Source organism: Coregonus lavaretus (assembly GCF_964263955.1).
Source record: "Coregonus lavaretus genome assembly, contig: HAP1_SCAFFOLD_482, whole genome shotgun sequence".
Taxonomy (NCBI): domain Eukaryota; kingdom Metazoa; phylum Chordata; class Actinopteri; order Salmoniformes; family Salmonidae; genus Coregonus; species Coregonus lavaretus.
In genome coordinates this window covers 344180-371264 of record NW_028159097.1, presented here as the reverse complement: position 1 = coordinate 371264, position 27085 = coordinate 344180, and the positions used below count along the sequence as shown (strand labels likewise).

Below are 27085 nucleotides of genomic sequence, written 5' to 3'. Positions count from 1 at the left end.
ACATAACAATGTCCAACTTTAACACCTCACAAAACAACTATTCTGATTATGCAGAGGTTGTTGATTCTGTTCTTCACAAGTCTCACTGTCAGCCCGAGCTATGGAAACACAACTGCACTAGATTTAACATTAACATAAAACACTGGCGACACACTGTTGTGGAGGTTGTCAAAGTTGCGTCAATTCAAATCTGGCATTAGGAACAAAAGAGGTCAACACGACTTCTAAGATATACTAGTTATTTTAATTAATGCAAAAACCTTCAATGGTAAATATGATGTTTCGTATATACGGGCTCTTCGAAATACCCCGCAGGGCACTTCAGAGAACTAAATCCATTGTTTCAGATTGTTCTTCAAATACTCTTACAGAGAGAGTTTCCCACCTCTCTGCTGGCCAATCAGAGTAGAGACTTGAGCGTGGTTTAGACTTACTCAGCCTATCCGTTGGCGCACCGGCTGTTCCCTGCCTCTTCTGTTACCAGGCATACGTTTATCATAACAACCTGTCATAGTGAGAAGAGCCAGCTCCCCTAGACACCATTCCTACGTCCAAGGATAGTTCACAGATCACAAAGAACCAGTATAGTCTAGCATTTGGAGACACAAATCCTTATCTCATTTTACCCCCGAAAACAGCTCTTCACATCAATCACAGCTTGCCAGGTGACACAACCTACATTAGCCCAGTCAAGAATGCATTCTTTCTAAGTTAGTCATCCCATCAATTAGGAGAATAATAAATCCCCAATAAGGTACAGTTGAAGTCGGAAGTTTACATACACCTTAGCCGAATACATTTAAAAACTTAGTTTTTCACAATTCCTGACATTTAATCCTAGTAAAAATTCCCTGTCTTAGGTCAGTTAGGATCACCACTTTATTTTAAGAATGTGAAATGTCAGAATAATAGTAGAGAGAATGATTTATTTCAGCTTTTATTTCTTTCATCACATTCCCGGTGGATCAGAAGTTTACATACACTCAATTAGTATTTGGTAGCATTGCCTTTAAATTGTTTAACTTGGTTAAACGTTTCGGGTAGCCTTCCACAAGCTTCCCACAATAAGTTGGGTGAATTTTGGCCCATTCCTCCTGACAGAGCTGGTGTAACTGAGTCAGGTTTGTAGGCCTCCTTGCTCGCACATGCTTTTCCAGTTCTGCCCACACATTTTCTATAGGATTGAGATCAGGGCTTTGTGATGGCCACTTCAATAACTTGACTTTGTTGTCCTGAAGTCATTTTGCCACAACTTTGGAAGTATGCTTGGGGTCATTGTCCATTTGGAAAACCCAATGTCTTGAGATGTTGCTTCAAAATATCCACACAATTTTCCTTCCTCATGATGCTATCTATTTTGTGAAGTGCACCAGTCCCTCCTACAGCAAAGCACCCCCACAGCATGATGCTGCCACCCCCTGTGCTTCACGGTTGGGATGGTGTTCTTCGGCTTGCAAGCACCCCCTTTTTCCTCCAAACATTACGATGATCATTATGGCCAGTTATTTTTCACAGTTATTTTTCATCAGACCAGAGGACATTTCTCCAAAAAGTACGATCCTTGTCCCCATGTGCAGTTGCAAACCATAGTCTGGCTTTTTTATGGCGGTTTTGGAGCAGTGGCTTCTTCCTTGCTGAGTGGCCTTTCAGGTTATGTCAATATAGGACTCGTTTTACTGTGGATATAGATACTTTTGTTCCTGTTTCCTCCAGCATCTTCACAAGGTCCTTTGCTGTTGTTCTGGGATTGATTTGCACTTTTCGCACCAAAGTACGTTCATCTCTAGGAAACAGAACACGTCTTCGACGGCTTCGTGGTCCCATGGTGTTTATACTTGTGTACTATTGTTTGTACAGATGAACGTGGTACCTTCAGGCGTTTGGAAATTGCTCCCAAGGATGAACCAGACTTGTGGAGGTCTACAATTTTTTTTCTGAGGTCTTGGCTGATTTCTTTTGATTTTCCCATGATGTCAAGCAAAGAGGCACCGAGTTTGAAGGTAGGCCTTGAAATAAATCCACAGGTACACCTCCAATTGACTCAAATGATGTCAATTAGTCTATCAGAAGCTTCTAAAGCCATTACATAATTTTCTGGAATTTTCCAAGCTGTTTAAAGGCACAGTCAACTTAGTGTATGTAAACTTCTGACCCACTGGAATTGTGATACAGTGAATTATAAGTGAAATAATCTGTCTGCAAACAATTGTTGGAAAAATGACTTGTGTCATGCACAAAGTAGATGTCCTAACCGACTTGCCAAAACTATAGTTTGTTAACAAGAAATTTGTGGAGTGGTTGAAAAACTAGTTTTAATGACTCCAACCAAAGTGTACGTAATCTTCCGACTTCAACTGTAAGTCTCCATGGAAATGCGGCATTAGAATTTGTCTACTTTCGTAGCGCAAATTAACACTTTTATAACGTCAATAAAAATGTAAACAATAATTCAACATAGAGCCTATATAAGTCTTTCCATTTCCAAGAAGGTAAAAATATCTGACTCCATGACCAAGTAAAAAACAGCTTTCATTTTTTTATTTTTTATTAAACATTTTTATTCCTCTTACTTTATGTGGATAGCTTGCTATCGAAAACACGTCTTGTAGATTTCCATTGCAGAATGTGCTATTATCAAATAAATAAGCATCACCTCAGAATGACATTCAAATAATTTATATTCAACACAAAATAGATTTATTACAAACATTTTGTAATAAAAAAAAAAAAAGTACTCCCTTTTTTTTGCACATTGTACGTCACCAACAGAGGGAAAACTTGGTGTATGGAGTCAAAGACAGGTCTGATTATAAAAAGCATGTCTGTCTTTTTACATTTTATAGGCTACAACATATACCAGGCACTATATACCAGGCACTTAACAGGATTTATTTTGCTGAAAATGAAGCACTAGTATCTTTAAATTCTACAATTACGCTGCACCATAACACAACAGAAAAACTATAACTTAGAAATTATGATATAGCTGATTTGATAAGAGCAGATTGAACACAACTTGTGTATGTTACTTGCCTTTGGGAAGTAAATAATGTATATAAATAATGTAAATGTCATTACATAGTCCCTATTCCTTATAGACTCCGTGGCCAGTTTATTAGGTGCACTACTCTGTTCACGAAAATGCTTCGCTCCTTCTGACAGTCACGTGGCCGTGGCTTGCTATATAAAGCAGGCAGACAGGCTTTGAGGCATTCAGTTACTGTTCGATTGAACGTTAGAATGGTCAAAACGAGTGACCTAAGCGACTGAGCGTGGTACGATCGTCGGTGCCAGGCGCGCCGGATCCAGTATCTCAGAAACGGCCGGCCTCCTGGGCTTTTCACGCACGACAGTGTCTAGGATTTACCGAGAATGGTGCGGCGATCAAAAAACGTCCATTGAGCGGCAGTCCTGTGGGCGAAAACAGCTCGTTGATGAGAGGTCAAAGGAGAATGGCAAGAATCGTGCAATCTAACAGGCGGGCCACAAACAAGACAATCATACCGGGTTCCAGTCCTATCAGTCCATGGTCCCATCCTGCCTGGTGTCAACGCTACAGGCTGGTGGTGGTGGTGTAATGGTGTGGGGAATGTTTTCCTGGCACGTGTTAGGTCCCTTGATACCAATTGAGAAACGTTTCCATGCTCCGAAGAATTCGGGATGTTCTGGAGGCAAAGGGGGGGTCTGACCCGGTACTAGATGGTGTACCTAATAAACTGGCCACTGAGTGTATATATATATATATTTGCCAAGATGATTGCAAAGAAAACCCTTATACTGCACAAATACAGCAGATCCAGATCCCTGAAAGTACTCATTGAATGGTAAGTGTTGCCTACTACCGTGTCTTAATGTAATGTAAACTGTAAAGTATTTTGTCTGTAATGTCTACTACCGTGTCTTAATGTAATGTAAACTGTAAAGTATTTTGTCTGTAATGTCTACTACCGTGTCTTAATGTAATGTAAACTGTAAAGTATTTTGTCTGTAATGTCTACTACCGTGTCTTAATGTAATGTAAACTGTAAAGTATTTTGTCTGTAATGTCTACTACCGTGTCTTAATGTAATGTAAACTGTAAAGTATTTTGTCTGTAATGTCTACTACCGTGTCTTAATGTAATGTAAACTGTAAAGTATTTTGTCTGTAATGTCTACTACCGTGTCTTAATGTAATGTAAAGTATTTTGTTCTGTAATGTCTACTACCGTGTCTTAATGTAATGTAAACTGTAAAGTATTTTGTCTGTAATGCCTACTACCGTGTCTTAATGTAATGTAAAGTATTTTGTCTGTAATGTCTACTACCGTGTCTTAATGTAATGTAAACTGTAAAGTATTTTGTCTGTAATGCCTACTACCGTGTCTTAATGTAATGTAAACTGTAAAGTATTTTGTCTGTAATGTCTACTACCGTGTCTTAATGTAATGTAAACTGTAAAGTATTTTGTCTGTAATGTCTACTACCGTGTCTTAATGTAATGTAAAGTATTTTGTTCTGTAATGTCTACTACCGTGTCTTAATGTAATGTAAACTGTAAAGTATTTTGTCTGTAATGCCTACTACCGTGTCTTAATGTAATGTAAAGTATTTTGTCTGTAATGTCTACTACCGTGTCTTAATGTAATGTAAACTGTAAAGTATTTTGTCTGTAATGCCTACTACCGTGTCTTAATGTAATGTAAACTGTAAAGTATTTTGTCTGTAATGTCTACTACCGTGTCTTAATGTAATGTAAACTGTAAAGTATTTTGTTCTGTAATGTCTACTACCGTGTCTTAATGTAATGTAAACTGTAAAGTATTTTGTCTGTAATGTCTACTACCGTGTCTTAATGTAAACTGTAAAGTATTTTGTCTGTAATGTCTACTACTGTGTCTTAATGTAAACTGTAAAGTAGTAGTAAGTCTTTTTAGTTATGCGTACGGACTCCAGGAAGAGTAGCTGTTGGCATGGTGATCTGAATAAAGGTAGTTAAAGTAGGTCCAATAGAGAACAGTTGAAACGACAGTAGTACTGTGGCGAGACGGAGAGATCGTCTCAAGGCGGTGTAAAGACTAAACGTTACCATGTAAAGTTTAATAAGAGTCAGCTTCTTTGGTAACAGTTCATTCAGGTGAACATAAATGTTATTCTATGTCCAAAACAGACCCCACATAATCCCGCTTGGAATTATTGAATATCAAATCGAAACCTCCTCCATCAATATGTAACAATTACTTTGCAGTTGAGCAGCAAAATGTAACAGTGAACAAATGTAAAACAATAAAAAAAATAAAGTTAACGTAACAGACAATCAGGGTTGGGGTCAATTCCAGTCAATTCAGAAAGTAAACCAAAATTGCATTGAAAAGCATTGAAGAGAATTGGAATGTCAGCGTACTTCCTGTATTGACTGGAATTAGCCCTGCAGTTAGTGCCAGTAAAACGGCAAATTGGGCCCCGGCCATTGACGCTTCTCTGGAGGTTAACGTCAGAGCTAACACATCGGCTGCTGATGGTGATAAGAGCAATCAAGCAACTTTATTAAACATGCCAAACAGACATGTGATCATACAGCAGTAAAGGCAACAGTGGTGGCGTTCCTGGAGGGATTCACATTCCTGTCAAACATATGCAGACGGACCAGGCTACCTGTCTACTGTACAGGCTACCTATCTGGCTACTGTACAGGCTACCGTACAGGCTACCTATCTGGCTACTGTACAGGCTACCTATCTGGCTACTTGTACATACAAGCACACTGCACCAATGGAGTGAGGATAAACTTAAAGTATAAAGGTGTAGTCCCACTGGACGGACGGTCTTTGGTTTAAGAGCTTAAGTCTAAGTGCTAGTCTGTCCTTGGGTAAGAGCGGTCCTTGGGTAAGAGCGGTCCTTGGGTAAGAGCGGTCCTTGGGTAAGAGCGGTCCTTGGGTAAGAGCGGTCCTTGGGTAAGAGCGGTCCTTGGGTAAGAGCGGTCCTTGGGTAAGAGCGGTCCTTGGGTAAGAGCGGTCCTTGGGTAAGAGCGGTCCTTGGGTCTTAAGCGCTAGTTTGACCTTCAGGGCCACCGTAGCCATCAGGATGGATCCAGGAGCTCCAGCAAAGCCCCAACTGATCCGAAGTAGCCCTGACGACAACAATCACGTTAGTTTAGTTTACTGCAGATCTCTCACTTCTCATGGTGTTTGATATACAAACTGAGCAGATGGGATATGTTGTTGTACTCCATCAAGGATTGACCAAGGAAGAGCTTTACCTTGTGTCTTACTTTAGTCCCTGTTCTCATGGTGTTTGATGTAGAGTTACCAGTATGTGTATCTATAATACCTCTTCTCATGGTGTTTGATGTAGTTACCAGTATGTGTATCTATAATACCTCTTCTCATGGTGTTTGATGTAGTTACCAGTATGTGCATCTACACTGCCTTCAGAAAGTATTCACACCCCTTGACTTTTTTTCCACATTTTGTTGTGTTACAGCCAGAATTTGAAATTGATTACATTGAGATTTTCTGACACTGGCCTGCACGCAATACCCCATAATGTCAAAGTGGAAATTATGCTTTTAGAATTTTTTTTAAATTAATAAAAAGCTGAAATATCTTGAGTCAATAAGTATTCAACCCCTTTGTTATGGCAAGCCTAATTACATTTCATTAACAAGTCACATAATAAGTTGTATGGACTCACTCTGTCTGCAATAAGTGTTTAACATGATTTATTAATGACTACCTCATCTCTGTATCCCACACACATACAGATAATTCCCCTGTAGCTCAGTTGGTAGAGCATGGCGTTTGCAACGCCAGGGTTGTGGGTTCGATTCCCACGGGGGGCCAGTATGAAAACATTTATGCACTCACTAACTGTAAGTCGCTCTGGATAAGAGCGTCTGCTAAATGACTAAAATGTAAATGTAATAATTGTAAGATCCCTCAGTCAACCAGTGAATTTCAAAACACAGATTCAACCACAAAGACCAGGGAGGTTTTCCAACGCCTCGCAAAGAAGGGCTCCTATTGGTAGATGGGTAAAAATGCAAAAAGCAGACATTGAATATCCCTTTGAACATGGTGAAGTTATTAATTACACTTTGGATGGTGTATCAATACACCCAGTCACTTCAAAGATACAGGCATCCTCCTAACTCAGTTGCCGGAGAAGAAGGAAACCACTCAGGGATTTCACCATGAGGCCAATGGTGGCTTTAAAACAGCTACAGAGTTTAATGGCTGTGATAGGAGAAAACTGAGGATGGATCAACAACATTGTAGTTACTCCACAATACTAACCTAAATGACAGAGTGAAAAGAAGGAAGCCTGTACAGAATAAAAATATTCCAAAACATGCATCCTGTTTGCGATAAGGCACTAAAGTAATACTGCAAAAAATGTGGCAAAGAAATGACCTTTGTGTCCTGAATACAAAGCGTTATGTTTGATGCAAATCCAACACAATATCACTTAGTACCACTCAATATTTTCAAGCATAGTGGTCGCTGCTATGAAAAGCCAACTGACATTTCCTCCTGAGGTGCTGACCTGTTGCACCCTCTACAACCACTGTGATTATTATTTGACCTTGCTGGTCATCTATGAATGTTTGAACATCTTGAAGAACGATCTGGCCTTAAATGGCCATGTACTCTTATAATCGCCACCCAGCGGCACAGCCAGAAGAGGACTGGCCACCCCTCAGAGCCTGGTTCCTCTCTAGGTTTCTTCCTAGGTTCCTGCCTTTCTAGGGAGTTTTTCTTAGCCACTGTGCTTCTACATCGCTTGCTCTTTGGGGTTTTAGGCTGGTTTCTGTATAAGCACTTTGTGACATCTGCTGATGTAAAAAGGGCTTTATAAATACATTTAATTAATTGATTATGTTATGGGTATGCTTGTCGCCGGCAAGGACTGGGGAGTTTTTCAGGATAAAAAAGAAACGGAATGGAGCTAAGCACAGGCAAAAACCCAGAGGAAAACCTGGTTCAGTCTGCTTTCCAATAGACACTGGGAGAGAAATACACCTTTCAGCAGGACAATAACCTAAAACACAAGGCCAAATATACACTGGAGTTGCTTACCAAGATGACATTGAATGTTCCTGAGTGGCCGAGTTACAGTTTTGACTTAAATCTACTTGAAAATCTATGGCAAGACCTGAAAATGGCTGTCTAGCAATGATCAACAACCAATTTTTTAAATAATAAAATGGGCAAATATTGTCCAATCCAGGTGGGCAAAGCTCTTAAGAGACTTACCTAGAAAGCCTCACAGCTGTAGTCGCTGCCAAAGGTGATTCTAACATGTATTGACTCAGGGGGTTGAATACTTATCTAATCAAGATATTAGTGTTTCATTTTGCATTAATGTTTGACAAATGTTAGTTCATTTTTCTTCCACTTTGACAGAGTATTTTGTGTAGATCGTTGACCAAAAAAATTGACAATTAAATCCATTTTAATACCACCTTGTGACACAACAAAATGTGTTTGTTAAAAGTCAAGGAGGTGTGAATACTTTCTGAAGGCACCATTCAGACTGAACCAAGCAGATACATCGTCAAGGTACATTTTAAAACATATTGTTCTACTCCATCCCATCATTGTTTTCCTCCAGGCCTCAGGGACGGACTGAACTCCTTACCTCGTGCCTGAGGAACAGGGCTTTCAGCTGGCCTTTAGACCAATAGTCCATGGCATAGGCCAGCAGCTTCATGGACAGGGTGTTCACCCTCAGGAAGTTCCCTACGAACACCACCCTCTCAATGTTCTGGCCAGAAATACAAACAGAGGGGTACGTTGACACTTTATTTCTTACATGGTTCATGGTTGTAAAAACGGATGATTACAATGGGTCATTTCAGCCTTCCATTCATTGAAATATCTTAAGATTAAGTCTAATTTCTCAAATCAATGACAACAGACATGAAACAACACGCGTTTCAATGCAGACTGGCTGAAGCAGAGCCCCGTGCCTTCAGAGCCCTGTACAATGCAGACTGGCTGAAGCAGACCCCAGTGCCTTCAGAGCCCTGTACAATGCAGACTGGCTGAAGCAGAGCCCCGTGCCTTCAGAGCCCTGTACAATGCAGACTGGCTGAAGCAGAGCCCCGTGCCTTCAGAGCCCTGTACAATGCAGACTGGCTGAAGCAGACCCCAGTGCCTTCAGAGCCCTGTACAATGCAGACTGGCTGAAGCAGAGCCCAGTGCCTTCAGATGCAGACTGGCTGAAGCAGAGCCCCGTGCCTTCAGATGCAGACTGGCTGAAGCAGAGCCCCGTGCCTTCAGAGCCCTGTACAATGCTGCTTGATCCAGATTCCACAAGGCAGCATCATAAAGAGGCTGAAGGCAAAGAGAGAACATCCAACACCACCCTGAACATCCAACACCACCCTGAACATCCAACACCACCACCCTGAACATCCAACACCACCACCCTGAACATCCAACACCACCACCCTGAACATCCAACACCACCACCCTGAACATCCAACAACACCACCCTGAACATCCAACACCACCACCCTGAACATCCAACACTACCCTGAACATATCTCTGTGTGATGTTAATCTGTCTCCACGGTCTTCAGAGCAGCACTATACCGCCACAACATGCAAACAGTGTCTGAAATTGAAGCCTATTTCCTATATTTATTATCAGTATATTTATTCACAATTTTAATAGTAGAAATACACTATGGCAGTTTAGATATAGTGCACTACGTTGGACCAGGACTCTAGTAGTGCACTATGTAGGGAATAGGGTGCCATTCTCTGGTCTAAAGTAGTGCACTATATAGGGAATAGGGTGCCATTCTCTGGTCTAAAGTAGTGCACTATGTAGGGAATAGGGTGCCATTCTCTGGTCTAAAGTAGTGCACTATATAGGGAATAGGGTGCCATTCTCTGGTCTAAAGTAGTGCACTATATAGGGAATAGGGTGCCATTCTCTGGTCTAAGGTAGTGCACTATATATGGAATAGGGTGCCATTCTCTGGTCTAAAGTAGTGCACTATATAGGGAATAGGGTGCCATTTCATAGTGAAGTACCTCGTTGAGCGCAACCATCCTGGTGATGGAGCCGATGTTATTGGTGATGGAGACCAGGGTGGCTCTGGCTAGGTCCTCTTTAGAGATGGACTCCCGCTTCTCTTTACACACCATGTTCCCAAAACTACAAGACAGAAATACATGTTCCCAAAACTACAAGACAGAAATACATGATGTTCCCAAAACTACAAGACAGAAATACATGATGTTCCCAAAACTACAAGACAGAAATACATGATGTTCCCAAAACTACAAGACAGAAATACATAATGGCCAGAGCGATTTACAGGAGCAATTAGGGTTAAGTGCCTTGCTCAACGGCACAGACAGATTTTTCAGTTAGTCGGCTCGGAGATTCGAACCAGCAACCTTTCCTTTACTGGCCCAATGCTCTTAACCGCTAGGCTACCTGTTGCAAAACATTTTGCTACTGTATGCACTAATGAATACACCCCTGGTAACGGTTTACCTGGAGGCCACACCCCTGGTAATGGTTTACCTGGAGGCCACACCCCTGGTAACGGTTTACCTGGAGGCCACACCCCTGGTAACGGTTTACCTGGAGGCCACACCCCATGTAACGGTTTACCTGGAGGCCACACCCCTGGTAACGGTTTACCTGGAGGCCACACCCCTGGTAACGGTTTACCTGGAGGCCACACCCCTGGTAACGGTTTACCTGGAGGCCACACCCCTGGTAACGGTTTACCTGGAGGCCACAACCCTGGTAACGGTTTACCTGGAGGCCACACCCCTGGTAACGGTTTACCTGGAGGCCACACCCCTGGTAACGGTTTACCTGGAGGCCACAGCCCTGGTCCTGCTAATGGTTTACCTGGAGGCCACAGCCCTGGTCCTGCTAATGGTTTACCTGGAGGCCACAGCCCTGGTCCTGCTAATGGTTTACCTGGAGGCCACAGCCCTGGTCCTGCTAATGGTTTACCTGGAGGCCACAGCCCTGGTCCTGCTAATGGTTTACCTGGAGGCCACAGCCCTGGTCCTGCTAACGGTTTACCTGGAGGCCACAGCCCTGGTCCTGCTAACGGTTTACCTGGAGGCCACAGCCCTGGTCCTGCTAATGGTTTACCTGGAGGCCACAGCCCTGGTCCTGCTAACGGTTTACCTGGAGGCCACAGCCCTGGTCCTGCTAATGGTTTACCTGGAGGCCACAGCCCAGCCAGGGAGGCCGAAGCGCTCGTAGTCCCCTCCGTAGATGTCCCGTACTAGCTTATCCACGCGTGTGCTCTCCCCCTGCGACGCCATCTGCAGAGCCTCCTCGAAGCTGGAGCAGCCAGTCAGTAAACAGCACAGCCCCAGGAACGTCCCTCCGCCCAGACTGCATGGGAAAACACAGGACACTGTTATAACCATATTATTAAAAGCACTCCAAATGTTCCAGGCTCTTCCTTCCCAGGCTCCGGGGAGACGTTTTCCCCTAGATATAGATCTAGAAACAACTTCCCCTCCCCAAATTCTAACCTTTAACCAATGGTGGTTGAAATTCAAATCTGGCCCAAAATCAGCGTCTAGGGGAAACACCACTCCACTCCAGTGGAACAACTTCCTGTCTCCTCCTCTTGACTCTAGCCATGCAGCACAGAGGACTATTATGGCAGACAGGGCCTGAGCAGCCAGACTCAGTGAAAGAGTCTCTTTCAGGGCAGGCAGACGGGGAAACCACCAGGGACAACACACAGAGACGAGGGGAGCAGCCATAGCCTGGGTACCAGTCTGTTTAGCTCCATAGCCTGGGTACCAGTCTGTTTAGCTCCATAGCCTGGGTACCAGTCTGTTTAGCTCCATAGCCTGGGTACCAGTCTGTTTAGCTCCATAGCCTGGGTACCAGTCTGTTTGGCTCCATAGCCTGGGTACCAGTCTGTTTGGCTCCATAGCCTGGGTACCAGTCTGTTTGGCTCCATAGCCTGGGTACCAGTCTGTTTAGCTCCATAGCCTGGGTACCAGTCTGTTTAGCTCCATAGCCTGGGTACCAGTCTGTTTAGCTCCATAGCCTGGGTACCAGTCTGTTTAGCTCCATAGCCTGGGTACCAGTCTGTTTAGCTCCATAGCCTGGGTACCAGTCTGTTTAGCTCCATAGCCTGGGTACCAGTCTGTTTAGCTCCATAGCCTGGGTACCAGTCTGTTTAGCTCCATAGCCTGGGTACCAGTCTGTTTAGCTCCATAGCCTGGGTACCAGTCTGTTTAGCTCCATAGCCTGGGTACCAGTCTGTTTAGCTCCATAGCCTGGGTACCAGTCTGTTTAGCTCCATAGCCTGGGTACCAGTCTGTTTAGCTCCATAGCCTGGGTACCAGTCTGTTTAGCTCCATAGCCTGGGTACCAGTCTGTTTAGCTCCATAGCCTGGGTACCAGTCTGTTTAGCTCCATAGCCTGGGTACCAGTCTGTTCGGCTCCATAGCCTGGGTACCAGTCTGTTCGGCTCCATAGCCTGGGTACCAGTCTGTTCTGCTCCATAGCCTGGGTACCAGTCTGTTCAGCTCCATAGCCTGGGTACCAGTCTGTTTAGCTCCATAGCCTGGGTACCAGTCTGTTTAGCTCCATAGCCTGGGTACCAGTCTGTTTAGCTCCATAGCCTGGGTACCAGTCTGTTTAGCTCCATAGCCTGGGTACCAGTCTGTTTAGCTCCATAGCCTGGGTACCAGTCTGTTTAGCTCCATAGCCTGGGTACCAGTCTGTTTAGCTCCATAGCCTGGGTACCAGTCTGTTTGGCTCCATAGCCTGGGTACCAGTCTGTTTAGCTCCATAGCCTGGGTACCAGTCTGTTTAGCTCCATAGCCTGGGTACCAGTCTGTTTGGCTCCATAGCCTGGGTACCAGTCTGTTTAGCTCCATAGCCTGGGTACCAGTCTGTTTAGCTCCATAGCCTGGGTACCAGTCTGTTTAGCTCCATAGCCTGGGTACCAGTCTGTTTAGCTCCATAGCCTGGGTACCAGTCTGTTTAGCTCCATAGCCTGGGTACCAGTCTGTTTAGCTCCATAGCCTGGGTACCAGTCTGTTTAGCTCCATAGCCTGGGTACCAGTCTGTTTAGCTCCATAGCCTGGGTACCAGTCTGTTTAGCTCCATAGCCTGGGTACCAGTCTGTTTAGCTCCATAGCCTGGGTACCAGTCTGTTTAGCTCCATAGCCTGGGTACCAGTCTGTTTAGCTCCATAGCCTGGGTACCAGTCTGTTTAGCTCCATAGCCTGGGTACCAGTCTGTTTGGCTCCATAGCCTGGGTACCAGTCTGTTTGGCTCCATAGCCTGGGTACCAGTCTGTTTAGCTCCATAGCCTGGGTACCAGTCTGTTTAGCTCCATAGCCTGGGTACCAGTCTGTTTAGCTCCATAGCCTGGGTACCAGTCTGTTTAGCTCCATAGCCTGGGTACCAGTCTGTTTAGCTCCATAGCCTGGGTACCCGTCTGTTTAGCTCCATAGCCTGGGTACCAGTCTGTTTAGCTCCATAGCCTGGGTACCAATCTGTTTAGCTCCATAGCCTGGGTACCAGTCTGTTTAGCTCCATAGCCTGGGTACCAGTCTGTTTAGCTCCATAGCCTGGGTACCAGTCTGTTTAGCTCCATAGCCTGGGTACCAGTCTGTTTGGCTCCATAGCCTGGGTACCAGTCTGTTTGGCTCCATAGCCTGGGTACCAGTCTGTTTGGCTCCATAGCCTGGGTACCAGTCTGTTTAGCTCCATAGCCTGGGTACCAGTCTGTTTAGCTCCATAGCCTGGGTACCAGTCTGTTTAGCTCCATAGCCTGGGTACCAGTCTGTTTAGCTCCATAGCCTGGGTACCAGTCTGTTTAGCTCCATAGCCTGGGTACCAGTCTGTTTAGCTCCATAGCCTGGGTACCAGTCTGTTTAGCTCCATAGCCTGGGTACCAGTCTGTTTAGCTCCATAGCCTGGGTACCAGTCTGTTTAGCTCCATAGCCTGGGTACCAGTCTGTTTAGCTCCATAGCCTGGGTACCAGTCTGTTTAGCTCCATAGCCTGGGTACCAGTCTGTTTAGCTCCATAGCCTGGGTACCAGTCTGTTTAGCTCCATAGCCTGGGTACCAGTCTGTTTAGCTCCATAGCCTGGGTACCAGTCTGTTTAGCTCCATAGCCTGGGTACCAGTCTGTTTAGCTCCATAGCCTGGGTACCAGTCTGTTTAGCTAGAATTCCACTCCTTGTCAGAACACAGAGTACAAGGAATGGCCTCTAAAATATATGTAAACAGACCATACATGTATCAGATTTTGTTTTCTTGGAAAGCTGTGAGTGCCATTATATGATACAATATCAGTACTTATTGCATTTAACAACTTGTCTAAGCGCCATCATCAACTGATTTCAGACAGTGTGTGGCTGTGGATTGACTGCATTGTTTGAATGGAATGTTGGCATATTGACAGTTAATTAAAACAATTAATGGAATAATTCCTCTGTCTGGCTAGTTAGCCAACACACATAAAGTGCAGAAAAATTATTCACATTCATTGATTTACACAATAAATCACAGCACTGGCAAACAATGGTTGATCATATCCCTGACCAAAATGGTTGAACTTTATCCCGTCATAAGAAGGTTCATGTCCATTCAAGTATTCTAATTCCTAATTCTATGCAGATAATATTGGTTGTTTCAATAAAAAATAAACCTTCACAATACGGTGAAAAGTGTTCGAGTTACCTGCTGGGGGGCAAGGAGACCCCAGCTCCGCTAAAACCATTGACAACTGTGTGCCGTTGTCAAGGGATTGTTAAATAAATGTTATAACTATTTGGATTTAATATAATGACCTCTTGAAGAGCAATTTTCAAATTATTCAGTGCAAAACAATTGCCCACATTTAGCTTTATCATCAGAGTTATAAAACAAGTTACCACCTGGGGTCGGCCCGTCAGGAAGTCCAGGATCCAGTTGCAGAGGGAGGTGTTTAGTCCCAGGGTCCTTAGCTTAGTGATGAGCTTTGGAGGGCACTATGGTGTTGAACGCTGAGCTGTAGTCAATGAACAGCATTCTCACATAGGTGTTCCTTTTGTCCAGGTGGGAAAGGACAGTGTGGAGTGCGATTGAGATTGCGTCATCTGTGGATCTGTTGGGGCGATATGCAAATTGGAGTGGGTCTAGGGTTTCCGGGATGATGGTGTTGATGTGAGCCATGACCAGCCTTTCAAAGCACTTCATGGCTACAGACGTGAGTGCTACGGGTCAGTAGTCATTTAGGCAGGTTATCTTAGTGTCCTTGGGCCACGGGGACTATAGTGGTCTGCTTGAAACATGTAGGTATTACAGACTCGGTCAAGGAGATGTTGAAAATGTCAGTGAAGACACTTGCCAGTTGGTCAGCACATGCTCGGAGTACACGTCCTGGTAATCCGTCTGGCCCCGCGGCCTTATGAATGTTGACCTGTTTAAAGGTCTTGCTCACATCGGCTACAGAGAGCGTGATCACACAGTCGTCCGGAACAGCTGGTGCTCTCATGCATGCTTCAGTGTTCCTTGCCTTGAAGCGAACATTAAAGACATTTAGCTCGTCTGGTAGGCTCACGTCACTGGGCAGCTCGCGGCTGGGTTTCCCTTTGTAGTCCGTAATAGTTTGCAAGCCCTGCAACATCCGACGAGCGTCAAAGCCGGTGTAGAAGGATTCAATCTTAGTCTTGTATTGACTCTTTGCCTGTTTGATGGTTCGTCTGAGGGCATAGCGGGATTTCTTATAAGCGTCCGGATTAGTGTTCCGCTCCTTGAAAGCGGCAGCTCTAGCCTTTAGCTCAGTGCAGATGTTGCCTGTAATCCATGGCTTCTGGTTGGGGTATGTACGTACGGTCACTGTGGGAACGACGTCGTCGATGCACTTATTGATGAAGCCGGTGACTGTTGTGGTATACTCCTCAATGCCATTGGATGACCCCTTTCATATTGACCGAGTCACTGGTGCTTCCTGCTTTAGTTTTTGCTTGTAAGCAGGAATCAGGAGGATAGAATTATGGTCAGATTTGCCAAATGGAGGGCGAGGGAGAGCTTTGTATGTGTCTCTGTGTGTGGAGTAAAGGTGGTCTAGAGTTGTGTGACATGCTGGTAGAAATGAGGTAAAACGGATTTAAGTTTGCCTTCATTAAAGTCCCCGGCCACTTTGAGCGCCGCTTCTGGATGAGCATTTTCTTGTTTGCTTATGGCCTTATACACCTCGTTGAGTGTGGTCTTAGTGCCAGCATCAGTTTGTGGTGGTAAATAGACGGCAACGAAAAGAATAGATGAAAACTCTCTTGGTAGATAGTGGGTCTACAGCTTATCATGAGGTACTCTACCTCAGGCGAGCAGAACCACGAGACTTCCTTAATATTAGACATCGCACACCAGCTGTTATTGACAAATAGAGACACCGCCCCGGCCCTCATCTTACCAGACGTAGCTGTTCTGTCCTGCCGATGCACGGAAAACCCAGCCAACTGTATATTATCCGTGTCGTCGTTCAGCCACGACTCGGTGAAACATAAGATATTACAGTTTTTACTGTCCCGTTGGTAGGATAGTCTCGAACGAAGATCATCCAGTTTATTTTCCAGTGATTGCATGTTGGCCAATAGAACGGATGGTAGAGGCGGGTTTTTAACAAGGCCCCCTGTATTTCAGCCTGGTCTCGGAGAAGCAGTATATCCTTCGCGTCGGACTCATTAAAGAAAAAATCTTCGTCCAGTTCGAGGTGAGTAATCGCGGTTCTGATATCCAGAAGTTATTTTCGGTCATAAGAGACGGTAGCAGCAACATTATGTACAAAATAAGTTACAAACAATGTGAAAAAACAGCACAGTTGGTTGGGAGCCCGTAAAAACGGCAGCCATCCCCTCCGGCGCCATTATAAAACAATGCCTAGTTGTCAATGGTTTTAGCGGAGCAGGGGGTTTCCAAATCGCACGCTGTGCACCTTATTGTGACGTTGTATTGACAACGACCTATAAGCTAATATACATCAGGCTAATACAGAACAAACTCAGTTCAAAACGCTAAACCACCTCATAGGTTCAAGGTACAACTTGGCCCCGTTTCAACACGTAGAGAAAAACAGGAAGTGCTTCGCTTTCATAACCTTGGATAGGCTACGTTACAAAACCAGTTAAGTGATGTAAAACAGGAATTTAAATCACAAGGATAAATATAACCCAAATGTACGTCTACAGCTTTTTGGTATAAATGTGGTTAATAGACACAGGTGACAGTGGCCAAAAGGCTTACATTTACATTTACGTCATTTAGCAGACGCTCTTATCCAGAGCGACTTACATGAGCAACTAGGGTTAAGTGCCTTGCTCAAGGGCACATCGACAGATTTTTCACCTAGTCGGCTCAGGGATTAGAACCAGCGACCTTTCGGTTACTGGCACAACGCTCTTAACCACTAAAGCTACCCGCCACACGCTAACCTTACCTGGTCCCAGTCACTCGTTTGTAGTTGTTCTTGGAGTAGACCGCCAGCATGCTGACGCCAGATCCGATGTTGACCAGCAGCACAGGGTATGGGTTCTCCAGGGGGAAGGGTTTCTGGACACAGTGTTCGGGGTCTGTAGGGTTCTCGTAGTAGTAGCACTCTGAAGGACTGGACACCACTGAGTCTATGTAGAAGACACCCCGTATCAGACAGTCCAGCTCATCTAGTTTCAGCAGCTGGAGGTCAGCCATCTGAGGAGAGGAGAGAACAGGAGGTTAGCTATCTGAGGAGAGGAGTGGTCAGGAGGTCAGCCATCTGAGGAGAGGAGAGAACAGGAGGTTAGCTATCTGAGGAGAGGAGAGGTCAGGAGGTCAGCCATCTGAGGAGAGGAGTGGTCAGGAGGTCAGCCATCTGAGAGGAGGAGAGAACAGGAGGTCAGCCATCTGAGGAGAGGAGAGGTCAGCCATCTGAGGAGAGGAGAGGTCAGGAGGTCAGCCATCTGAGAGGAGGAGAGAACAGAACAGGAGGTCAGCCATCTGAGGAGAGGAGAGGTCAGGAGGTCAGCCATCTGAGGAGAGGAGAGAACAGGAGGTCAGCCATCTGAGGAGAGGTCAGCCATCTGAGGAGAGGTCAGCCATCTGAGGAGAGGAGAGGTCAGGAGGTCAGCCATCTGAGGAGAGGAGAGGTCAGCCATCTGAGGAGAGGTCAGTCATCTGAGGAGAGGACAGGAGGTTATTTTCCCCAATTCATCATATACATAGTGGTTTCTTAAAAGATTTGCCTAATACATACACTGAGTATACCAAACATTAGAACACCTTCCTAATATTGAGTTGCACCCCCTTTTGCCTTCAGAACAGCCTCAATTCGTTGGGGCATGGACTCTACAAGGTGTCGAAAGTGTTCCACAGGAATGCTGGCCCATGTTGACTCCAATGTTTCCCACGGTTGTGTCAAGTTGGCTGGATGTCCTTTGGGTGGTGGACCATTCTTGATACACACAGGAAACTGTTGAGCGTGAAAAACCCAGCAGCGTTGCAGTTCGACACAAACCGGTGCGCCTGGCACCTACTACCATACCCCATTCAAAAGGCACTTAAATCTTTTGTCTTGCCCATTCACCCTCTGAATAGCACACATACACAATCCATGTCTTAATTGTCTCAAAGCTTAAAAATCCTTCTTTAACCTGTCTCCTCCCCTTCATCTACACTGATTGACGTGGATTTAACAGGTGACATCTATAAGGGATCATAGCGTTCACCTGGATTCAGTCTATGTCATGGAAAGAGCAGGTGTTCCTAATGTTTTGTACACTCAGTGTAACCCCCCCCCTTCTCAATGTATTAACAGGCTTCTGAGAGAGACGGGCCAATTCATTACACAGGTTGACATTTGTCATGAATCATGTCCTGGATGCAGAACTGAGCGTTTTCCCCTTAGATAGGCCAGCTGCAAAGTCAAAATTGGCTAATTTGCAAAAATTAATAAAAATAAAAATGTGCTTTTTGGTCTTAAATTAAGGTTAGGCATTAGGGTTAGCAGTGTGTTTAATTTTAGGGGTTAATGGGTTAAGGTTAAAAACAGATGAAGACTTTGTGGCTGTGCCAGCTAGTGACCACTCTGCATAGCTGCCTCCAGAACAAGATTTATGACGGAAAAAAAACCCGCTAACCTGCAAACATTACAGTAACTAGAGGGATGGTCACTCTCTTTCCCGCTAAAAATCTTCCGTTGCCTGTTTACTGGACCCACCTGGCGGAAGTCCAATTCAAACTTGTAGGCCCCCCCTCCGGTGGCACAGAGGGTGGTGTGGAGGCTGGAGAAGTGCTTGTTACGTGCCATCTGTAGGAAGGCCGGCAGATCCTGGGTGGGGAAACGGATGAAGTGGAGGTTCCCTGTGCGGCCGCACATCGTCAGGTCCTTCAGCTCTAGGTGAACATCTCTGATCCCCGTCTTACCTAGCCCCACAGATACACCGTCATAAAAGGTATACTTTCATTAGTCCATATTTTTAAATGGATTATTTTTTTTTTTACCTCAAAACCCTCAGATATACACTTACACATTAGGTTGGGGAGGCTGGAGCGGAGTAGCCTCGCAAAGCCGCCTGATCCCATGAGCTTAGGGTTAAGGTTAATGAAGAGATGGGGGGGGGGGGATATCAGTCTGGCAGGGCTGCAGTTGCACACTATTGCGGATATCAGTCTGGTAAAGCTGTGAAGGTGTGAGCTTGGAGCCCTCACCGTTTCGTAGGACCAATCAGCGTCCCCCTTGATGGTTTAGGTGGTGCCGACCACGAGAAGCGCCTGTACTGGGGCCACGGAACGAAAACAAAATCAACCTATCGAGGAGGTTAGTGTTGATGCTGCTATAGCATCAGCTATATCAGGACTGGAGGGCAGCTTGATTTTCCAGCTGGCTTCGCTGGTAGTCAAGAAAATGGGACGGATCGACAACCCAATACTGATAGTGGTGTTGCCGTTGGTCGCCCTCATGGAGGACCAGATCAGAGAGGCTGCGAAGCTATGCAGCTCTTGTGGAAATAATGATGCAGAACATCCTCCATGGACGTTGCCAGATTGTTTTCGGTGGCCCAGAGAGTCCTGGTCGCTAAACGACAAGTGGAGGAATTGGAATCAAGTGTTTTAAGAAAACCTCATGGGGAAGGGTAAGGGGGATACCTAGTCAGTTGCACAACTGAATGCATTCAACCAAAATGTTTACTCCGCAATTAACCCAACCCCTTTGAATCAGAGAGGTACGGGGGGGCTGCCTTAATCCACGTCCACGTCATCGGCGCCCGGGGAGCAGTTGTTGTTGGGGGTTAACTGCCTTGCCGGCTTGGGGATTTGAACCAGTGACCTTTCTTAAACGCTAGGCTACCTAACGCTCTTAAACGATTTTGGTTGATGAGGTTCGCGTCACATACAAATGAAATGGTAAATATAGCTAGCTACGTTAGCTAGCTAGCTAGCTAGCTAGCTAGCTAGTAGTGCATACGTAAACAACCTTCTGAAAAAGACAATAAGCTAACTAGCAAGCCAGCTATATGTCTTGCCCTTGCGCTAACATACCGTTTTAACGGCTTATGTTTGCAAGTCCGTAACTATGCATCTTATTATTACACCTTCTGATTAAGACTCATTGTTGGATCTTACTTTCTTTCAACCAGGGGAGAGGGTGCCTTCAGAGAAGGCTTTGCAAAGCTGGGAGGACTCTGATCCATTGCCAAAGAGGGGGAGTACACCAGTGCCAGTTCAAGTCATTGGCCCATATTCATCAAGGATCAAGGATCAGGTCCGACCTGTTAGTAACTTGCCAAATATGGGCCCTGGTGATTTTCAAAACCTTCCCAACCCTATCCTGTAGTAGTAAGCTTAACCCCTGCTGACTGCCCATCATTTAACAGGACAATAACTCTATGCCATGCTGGGTGGAGAGTCTCTACGTCTGTGTGAGGGACATGCAAGAACACGGTCATGTGCACTTTTGATAGTGTTTGCTAAAATGAAGGATTAAACAATATCGTATATGCTTCACATACTCCCACCCCTTTTTAAAACGCCTATTATTTACATTTTAGTCATTTATCAGACGCTCTTATCCAGAGCGACTTACAGTTAGTGAGTGCATACATCTTTTTTTTCATACTGCCCCCCCCCGGGAATCGAACCCACAACCCTGGCGTTGCAAACGCCATGCTCTACCAACTGAGCTACACGGGGCCCATCACCCTTACTCAGCTCAACCAACGTTCTTTGGCTGTTTTTCAGCCTTGGGTGAATTTTGACTCGTTCTATTGTCCAGCCTACCCTTAACAGCATTGGCAGAAAGCGGGTGTTGCCGGGTCAGGAATAAAGTATTTTCAATCCGCCTCAGGCACCTTTGTAGGTCGTCACTAGTTACCACAGCCACAAAGTCATAAACCCCGCCTCTTTCCACAATTTATCTTCTTAAAATTTTTATTTTAAACTTAACCCCACTGCTACTCTTATGCCTAACCTTAAATGAAGACCAAAAAGCTCATTTTTGTTTCCATGAATTTTTACGATACAGATTACTATGTGGCTGTGGTAGCTAGTGGAAACAGTCTTTATACGCCTGCTACGTTAGGTTAGGTTTCCAAACACTAACTTATGTCGATCCACCCACTTATTTTGCAACGCCCACTTTCAGACACACTCCACATATGCAGTACTCCAATACTTGTTTATCTGGAAACACAGCAGTATACCCCCACCCCTATTTAAAACAACTATTATCTCTGGAAACAAAGCAGTGTGTATATATAACTGCTTTTGTAGAGGCCTCCCCGAGTGGCGCAGCTGTCTAAGGCACTGCATCGCAGTGTTGCGGCGTCCTCTGGGTGGTCCTCTGTAGCTCAGCTGGTAGAGCACGGCGCTTGTAACTCCAGGGTAGTGGGTTCGATCCCCGGGACCACCCATACACAAAAATGTATGCACGCATGACTAAGTCGCTTTGGATAAAAGCGTCTGCTAAATGGCATATTATTATTACTACCGGGAGTCCCATAGGGTGGCGCACAATTGGCCTAGCGTCGTCCGGGTTAGGGGAGGGTTTGGCCCAGCGTCGTCCGGGTTAGGGGAGGGTTTGGCCGGAGGGGCTTAACTTGGTTCATTGTGCTCTAGCGACTCCTTGTGGCGGGCCCGGGCGCCTGCAAGCCGACTATGGTCGTCAGTTGAACAGTGTTTCCTCCGACACATTGGTGCGGCTGGCTTCCGGGTTCAGCGAACGGGTGTTAAGAAGCGTGGCTTTGGCGGGTCATGTTTCGCAGGACACATGACTCGACCTTCGCCTCTCCCGAGCCCGTTGGAGAGTTGCAGCGATGAGACAAGATCGTCATTGGATCGCAATTGGATATCACGAAATTGGGGAGCAACACCTTGTCAATGAACAATCATCCCCAGTCTATGTAAGTACTATACATGGAACAACTATGTCTTCTGGATAGTTATGGTTCATCTTTTCCACATGGTCACATGTGGAAAACCTGTGGAGAATCCTCAAACATACTTAATCAAGGTTATAATGTTGCCTATAAGATTTGATAATAAGACACTGTTTTTAATGAGGTTGTTTATGTTTAAATATTTCTAAAAACATGTTTTCACTATGGGGTAATGTGTGTAGATAAGTGAGATAAAAAAATTTAAAAAAATCAATTTTGAATTTAGGCTTTAACAACAAAATGAGGAATAAAATCAATGGGTATGAGTACTTTCTGAAGGCACTGTGCACTACCGGTCAAAAGTTTGGACACACCTACTCATTCAAGGGTTTTTCTTTATTTTTACTATTTCCTACATTGTAGAATAATAGTGAAGACATCAAAACTATGAAATAACACATATGGAATCATGTAGTAACCAAAGAAGTGTTAAACAAAATAAAATATTTTATATTTGAGATTCTTCAAATAGCCACCCTTTGCCTTGATGACAGCTTTGCACACTCTTGGCATTCTCTCAACCAGCTTCACCTGGAATTATTTTCTAAACCAGCTTCACCTGGAATTCTGCCTAAATGAGTACCGACCCGTAGCACTCACGTCTGTAGCCATGAAGTGCTTTGAAAGGCTGGTCATGGCTCACATCAACACCATTATCCCAGAAACCCTAGACCCACTCCAATTTGCATATCGCCCCAACAGATCCACAGATGATGCAATCTCTATTGCGCTCCACACTGCCCTTTCCCACCTGGACAAAAGGAACACCTATGTGAGAATGCTATTCATTGACTACAGCTCAGCGTTCAACACCATAGTGCCCTCAAAGCTCACCACTAAGCTAAGGACCCTGGGACTAAACACCTCCCTCTGCAACTGGATCCCGGACTTCCTGACGGGCCGCCCCCTGGTGGTTACTTGTTTTATAACTCTGATGATAAAGCTAAATGTGCGCAATTGTTTTGCACGGGGCAGTATGAAAAATGTATCCACTCACTAACTGTAAGTCGCTCTGGATAAGAGCGTCTGCTAAATGACTAAAATGTAAATGAATGCAAAGCGCTATGTCTGGAGAAAACCAGGCACAGCTCATCACCCATCTAACACTATCCCTATCGGGAATGCATGGTGGTGGCAGCATCATGCTATTTGGGATAGTTTTCAGAGGCAGGGACTGGCAAGGATAGCGGGAACAATGGATGGAGCCAAATACAGGCAAATCCTTGATGAGAACCTGCTTCAGAGTGAAAACGACCGTAGACTGGGGAGAAGATTTACATTCCAACAGGACAATGACCCCAAGCAACGCTGGAATGGCTTCAGAACTAGAATGTGAATGTCCTTGAGTGGCCCAGCCCAAAACCCAGACATGAATCCTATTTGAAAAATCTGTGGAGACTTGGAAGATTTCTGGTCACCACAACTCCCCATCTAATTTAACATAACTTAAGAAAATCTGCAAGGAATAATGGGAGAAAATCCTCAAATCTACATGTGCAAAGCTGATCCAGACGTACCCAAGACGACTCAAAGCTGTAATCGCCACCAAAGGTGCTTCTACAAAGTATTGACTTAGGGGTGTTAATACTCATGTAAATGAGCTATTTCTGTATTTAATTTAAGACATTTGCTTAAATGTCTAAAAACATGTTTTCTCTTTGTCATTATGGGATATTATGTGTTGCTGTGGAATAAGTCAAGGGGTATGAATACTTTCTGAAGTCTTAACTCATTATATTTTGTTATGCAGAGACACATGATGTAAATGTTGGGCTCTTTCTCATTATGGGGTACGTACCAGTTGGATTTGTACATATGCTTTGTTATAGGATTTAGTGAACCTTCTAGATGGACTGTCTGTAAACCTTATAATGTAAACCTCATCTATAGGATCTTCTCTCCAGAGGTTCCAATGGAAATGAATGTACTTCCGGTGTACCAAAATGCAATGACGCTGTCGGTGTGATCGAGGTCTATAGTCTGGGCCAGGTGAGGTCTTACCGTAGGCTGTTGGAGGTCTATAGTCTGGGCCAGGTGAGGTCTTACCGTAAGCTTTGTTGGAGGTCTATAGTCTGGGCCAGGTGAAGTCTTACCGTAAGCTGTGTTGGAGGTCAGGTAGCGCCGGATGCTCTTCAGGTTCTCTACCTCCTCCTGCTCCTCCTCGGCTGTGATGTCTTTGGGCTCAAAGTAGACCAGCTTCACCAGGGTGCCACCGATGTCCATCCCAAACCAGGGGAAGGCTGTACAGACACAGAGACCAAACAGAATGAGAGGAGGAACACATCTTTGTTAATAAAATGTCAGCAACAGTACATACAAATGGTTGCAAAATGTTGCTGCATAGAGACAGCTCTGGAAGTGATTAGGAGGGAGGGTGAACAGCAAATCAAACGTCAACTACACATTACAGTACACAACGAGTTATCATTGACAATGACAGTGTTGGTTACTGCACAATCCAACACCCATTTTTACATATGGGTGGTCCTCTGTAGCTCAGCTGGTAGAGCATGGCTCTTGTAACGCCAGGGTAGTGGGTTCGATCCCCGGGACCACCCATACGTAAAAATGTATGCACACGTGACTGTAAGTCGCTTTGGATAAAAGCGTCTGCTAAATGGCATATTATTATATGTAAGGTTTGGCATCAAATAAAACTACAATATATATATTACATGTCAACTGTTTCTAAAAAATGTCAGGTAATCGTGACACAAAGCTTGTAGAACGATCTTCTTCAATACAACGCTAAGAAATATGGCAATAATAGTAGACCGCTATGTATGCAGTGTCCTCCCCCTGAGCAGTGTTTACTGAGACGCCATCTTGTCTGCCTGCTGCTGCAAAACATTCACGATGCGCAAACAAGAGGGACGGTTTTCCTGATGGACACACGAACTAAAATATTTTGACTGGAAAGCCAACAGCTTGTTCACATTGTAGAACTGAAAAATGACATGGCAAACAGAGAAGACGGCCGTTAGCTCGCTAGTTAGCTATTATGCTGCCGTTTGTTAGCCAACATTAGCTACATTAGGTCAAGTTAGTGTTCCAACGTACGTGGCCTGATCTTTCTCAGGGAGTCCATCCTTTGCCTTGATGAATAGTTGGATGTGCGTCGTTCATCGGCGGCACTTCCCCCGGCCGTAGTTGTCTCCATGTTGCTACCGTCTAATCCTAAATGATTCCACACGTCACTCCTTGAACGGGACCGCTTCAGTGGAGGCTGCGCCGCGTCTTCGTTTCCCCCCCCGGTCTCTGGTTCATTCTCGCCGTGGTGCCGCGCCGCGTCTTCGTTTCCCCCCCCGGTCTCTGGTTCATTCTCGCCGTGGTGCCGCGCCGCGTCTTCGTTTCCCCCCCCGGTCTCTGGTTCATTCTCGCCGTGGTGCCGCGCCGCGTCTTCGTTTCCCCCCCCGGTCTCTGGTTCATTCTCGCCGTGGTGCCGCGCCGCGTCTTCGTTTCCCCCCCCGGTCTCTGGTTCATTCTCGCCGTGGTGCCGCGCCGCGTCTTCGTTTCCCCCCCCGGTCTCCGGTTCATTCTCGCCGTGGTGGCCATTCGGCTGTTCCATTGGATACAACTGAAGAATGACGTCTTGATATACAATTAGTAATAGCTTCTGCGTTCCGGACTGCGGTATCTCAAACTGCCAAGCTAGCTAGATTATTTTTCCACCAGTGTTTTGATGTGTCAATTCGCTTTCACAACAAGATGATGCTGAAGAGCGGCAGGAGCTCTGAGCCAATTCGTTCTAACCTAACGTCCCTTCAAGAATGTTCTAGTCGGTCAAAGGGATCCAGTTTTTGTCAAATAAACGTCAAAAGTAGATACTTTTTTTTGCATTTAAGCTAACCCTAAGCCTTTTCATAACCTTAACCTAATTCTCCTGCTACGATAATTCTCACAATATGCTACGAAAAGTCAAATCGGACGTTATTTTTGTTTTGTACAAAAGCTGGATCCCTTCTAGCCACGACTGTTCTAGTCATTTCATTGGACAATATTGGTTCCGCGTCCAATAGAAGGCGGGGGATACAGCACCGAGAGTTTACATTTTGGGAATTTAGCACCGTGGTTCCCAAGCGTTTTCGGTTACTGTACCGCCAACTGAATTATGCTTTCCCCTCATGTGCATTTTACCAGAAGGGCTACGGTGTCATCAGTCTTCTCAAGTACCCCATATGGATAGGCCAAGTACCCCATATGGATAGGCCAAGTACCCCATATGGATAGGCCAAGTACCCCATATGGATAGGCCAAGTACCCCATATGGATAGGCCAAGTACCCCATATGGATAGGCCAAGTTTCGGTTATTGGCCCAACGCTCTCAACCGCAAGGCTATCTGCAACCCTCTTTGCTCTTTAGCATACATTTACAATGTACACTTATTTTCACAACCTATTGAGAGGAAATTGGTGAATTGCTCACTGTTTAGACATCATTTATAGAATAGATAATTAAACTCCCATATCTATTGGGTGACATATCACAGCAGCAAGATTTCAGACCTTGTTGCCACAAAAAAAGGGCAACCAGTGAAGAACAAACACCATTGTAAATGCAACCCATATTTATGTTTATTTATTTTCCCTTTTGTACTTTAACTATTTGCACATCATTATAACACTGCATATAGACAATGACATTTGAAATGTCTCTATTCCATTGGAACTTTTGGGAGTGTAATGT

General features: G+C 45.0%; 1 protein-coding gene across 3 annotated transcripts; it reads right to left on the bottom strand.

Annotated features, from left to right (window-relative positions):
* Positions 1–2660: 2660 nt before the first annotated feature.
* Positions 2661–26575, bottom strand: LOC311123286 (pantothenate kinase 3-like). 3 transcript variants are annotated; one of them, XR_014612572.1, is made up of 9 exons: positions 25458–26575; positions 24491–24637; positions 19181–19386; positions 17426–17676; positions 11184–11360; positions 10025–10148; positions 8619–8744; positions 5690–6108; positions 2661–5653 (listed from the first exon to the last, which is right to left on the bottom strand). XR_014612572.1 is itself a non-coding variant. In XM_084197546.1 (8 exons), the coding sequence occupies exons 1-8, from the start codon at positions 25963–25965 to the stop codon at positions 6058–6060; spliced, it is 1590 nt and encodes a 529-aa protein (XP_084053672.1). In that variant the 5' UTR covers positions 25966–26575; the 3' UTR covers positions 2661–6057. The 3 variants fall into 3 exon arrangements, 2 of the variants coding, with proteins under 2 accessions (XP_084053672.1, XP_084053673.1); XM_084197546.1 differs by having other exon boundaries at positions 2661–6108; XM_084197547.1 differs by lacking the exons at positions 24491–24637; positions 25458–26575 and adding an exon at positions 19491–19561 and having other exon boundaries at positions 2661–6108.
* Positions 26576–27085: the final 510 nt, after the last annotated feature.

Bases quoted from the DNA above. Each gene is read 5' to 3' on its own strand.
- LOC311123286 (XM_084197546.1), bottom strand. From the start codon at position 25,965: ATGGAACAGCCGAATGGCCACCACGGCGAGAATGAACCGGAGACCGGG. The intron at 10,149-11,183 runs GTAAACCATTAG...TCTGTCTTGTAG, and splicing joins GGCTGGGCTGTGGCCTCCAG to TTTTGGGAACATGGTGTGTA. The intron at 6,109-8,618 runs GTAAGGAGTTCA...TGTTGTCGTCAG, and splicing joins CCCTGTTCCTCAGGCACGAG to GGCTACTTCGGATCAGTTGG.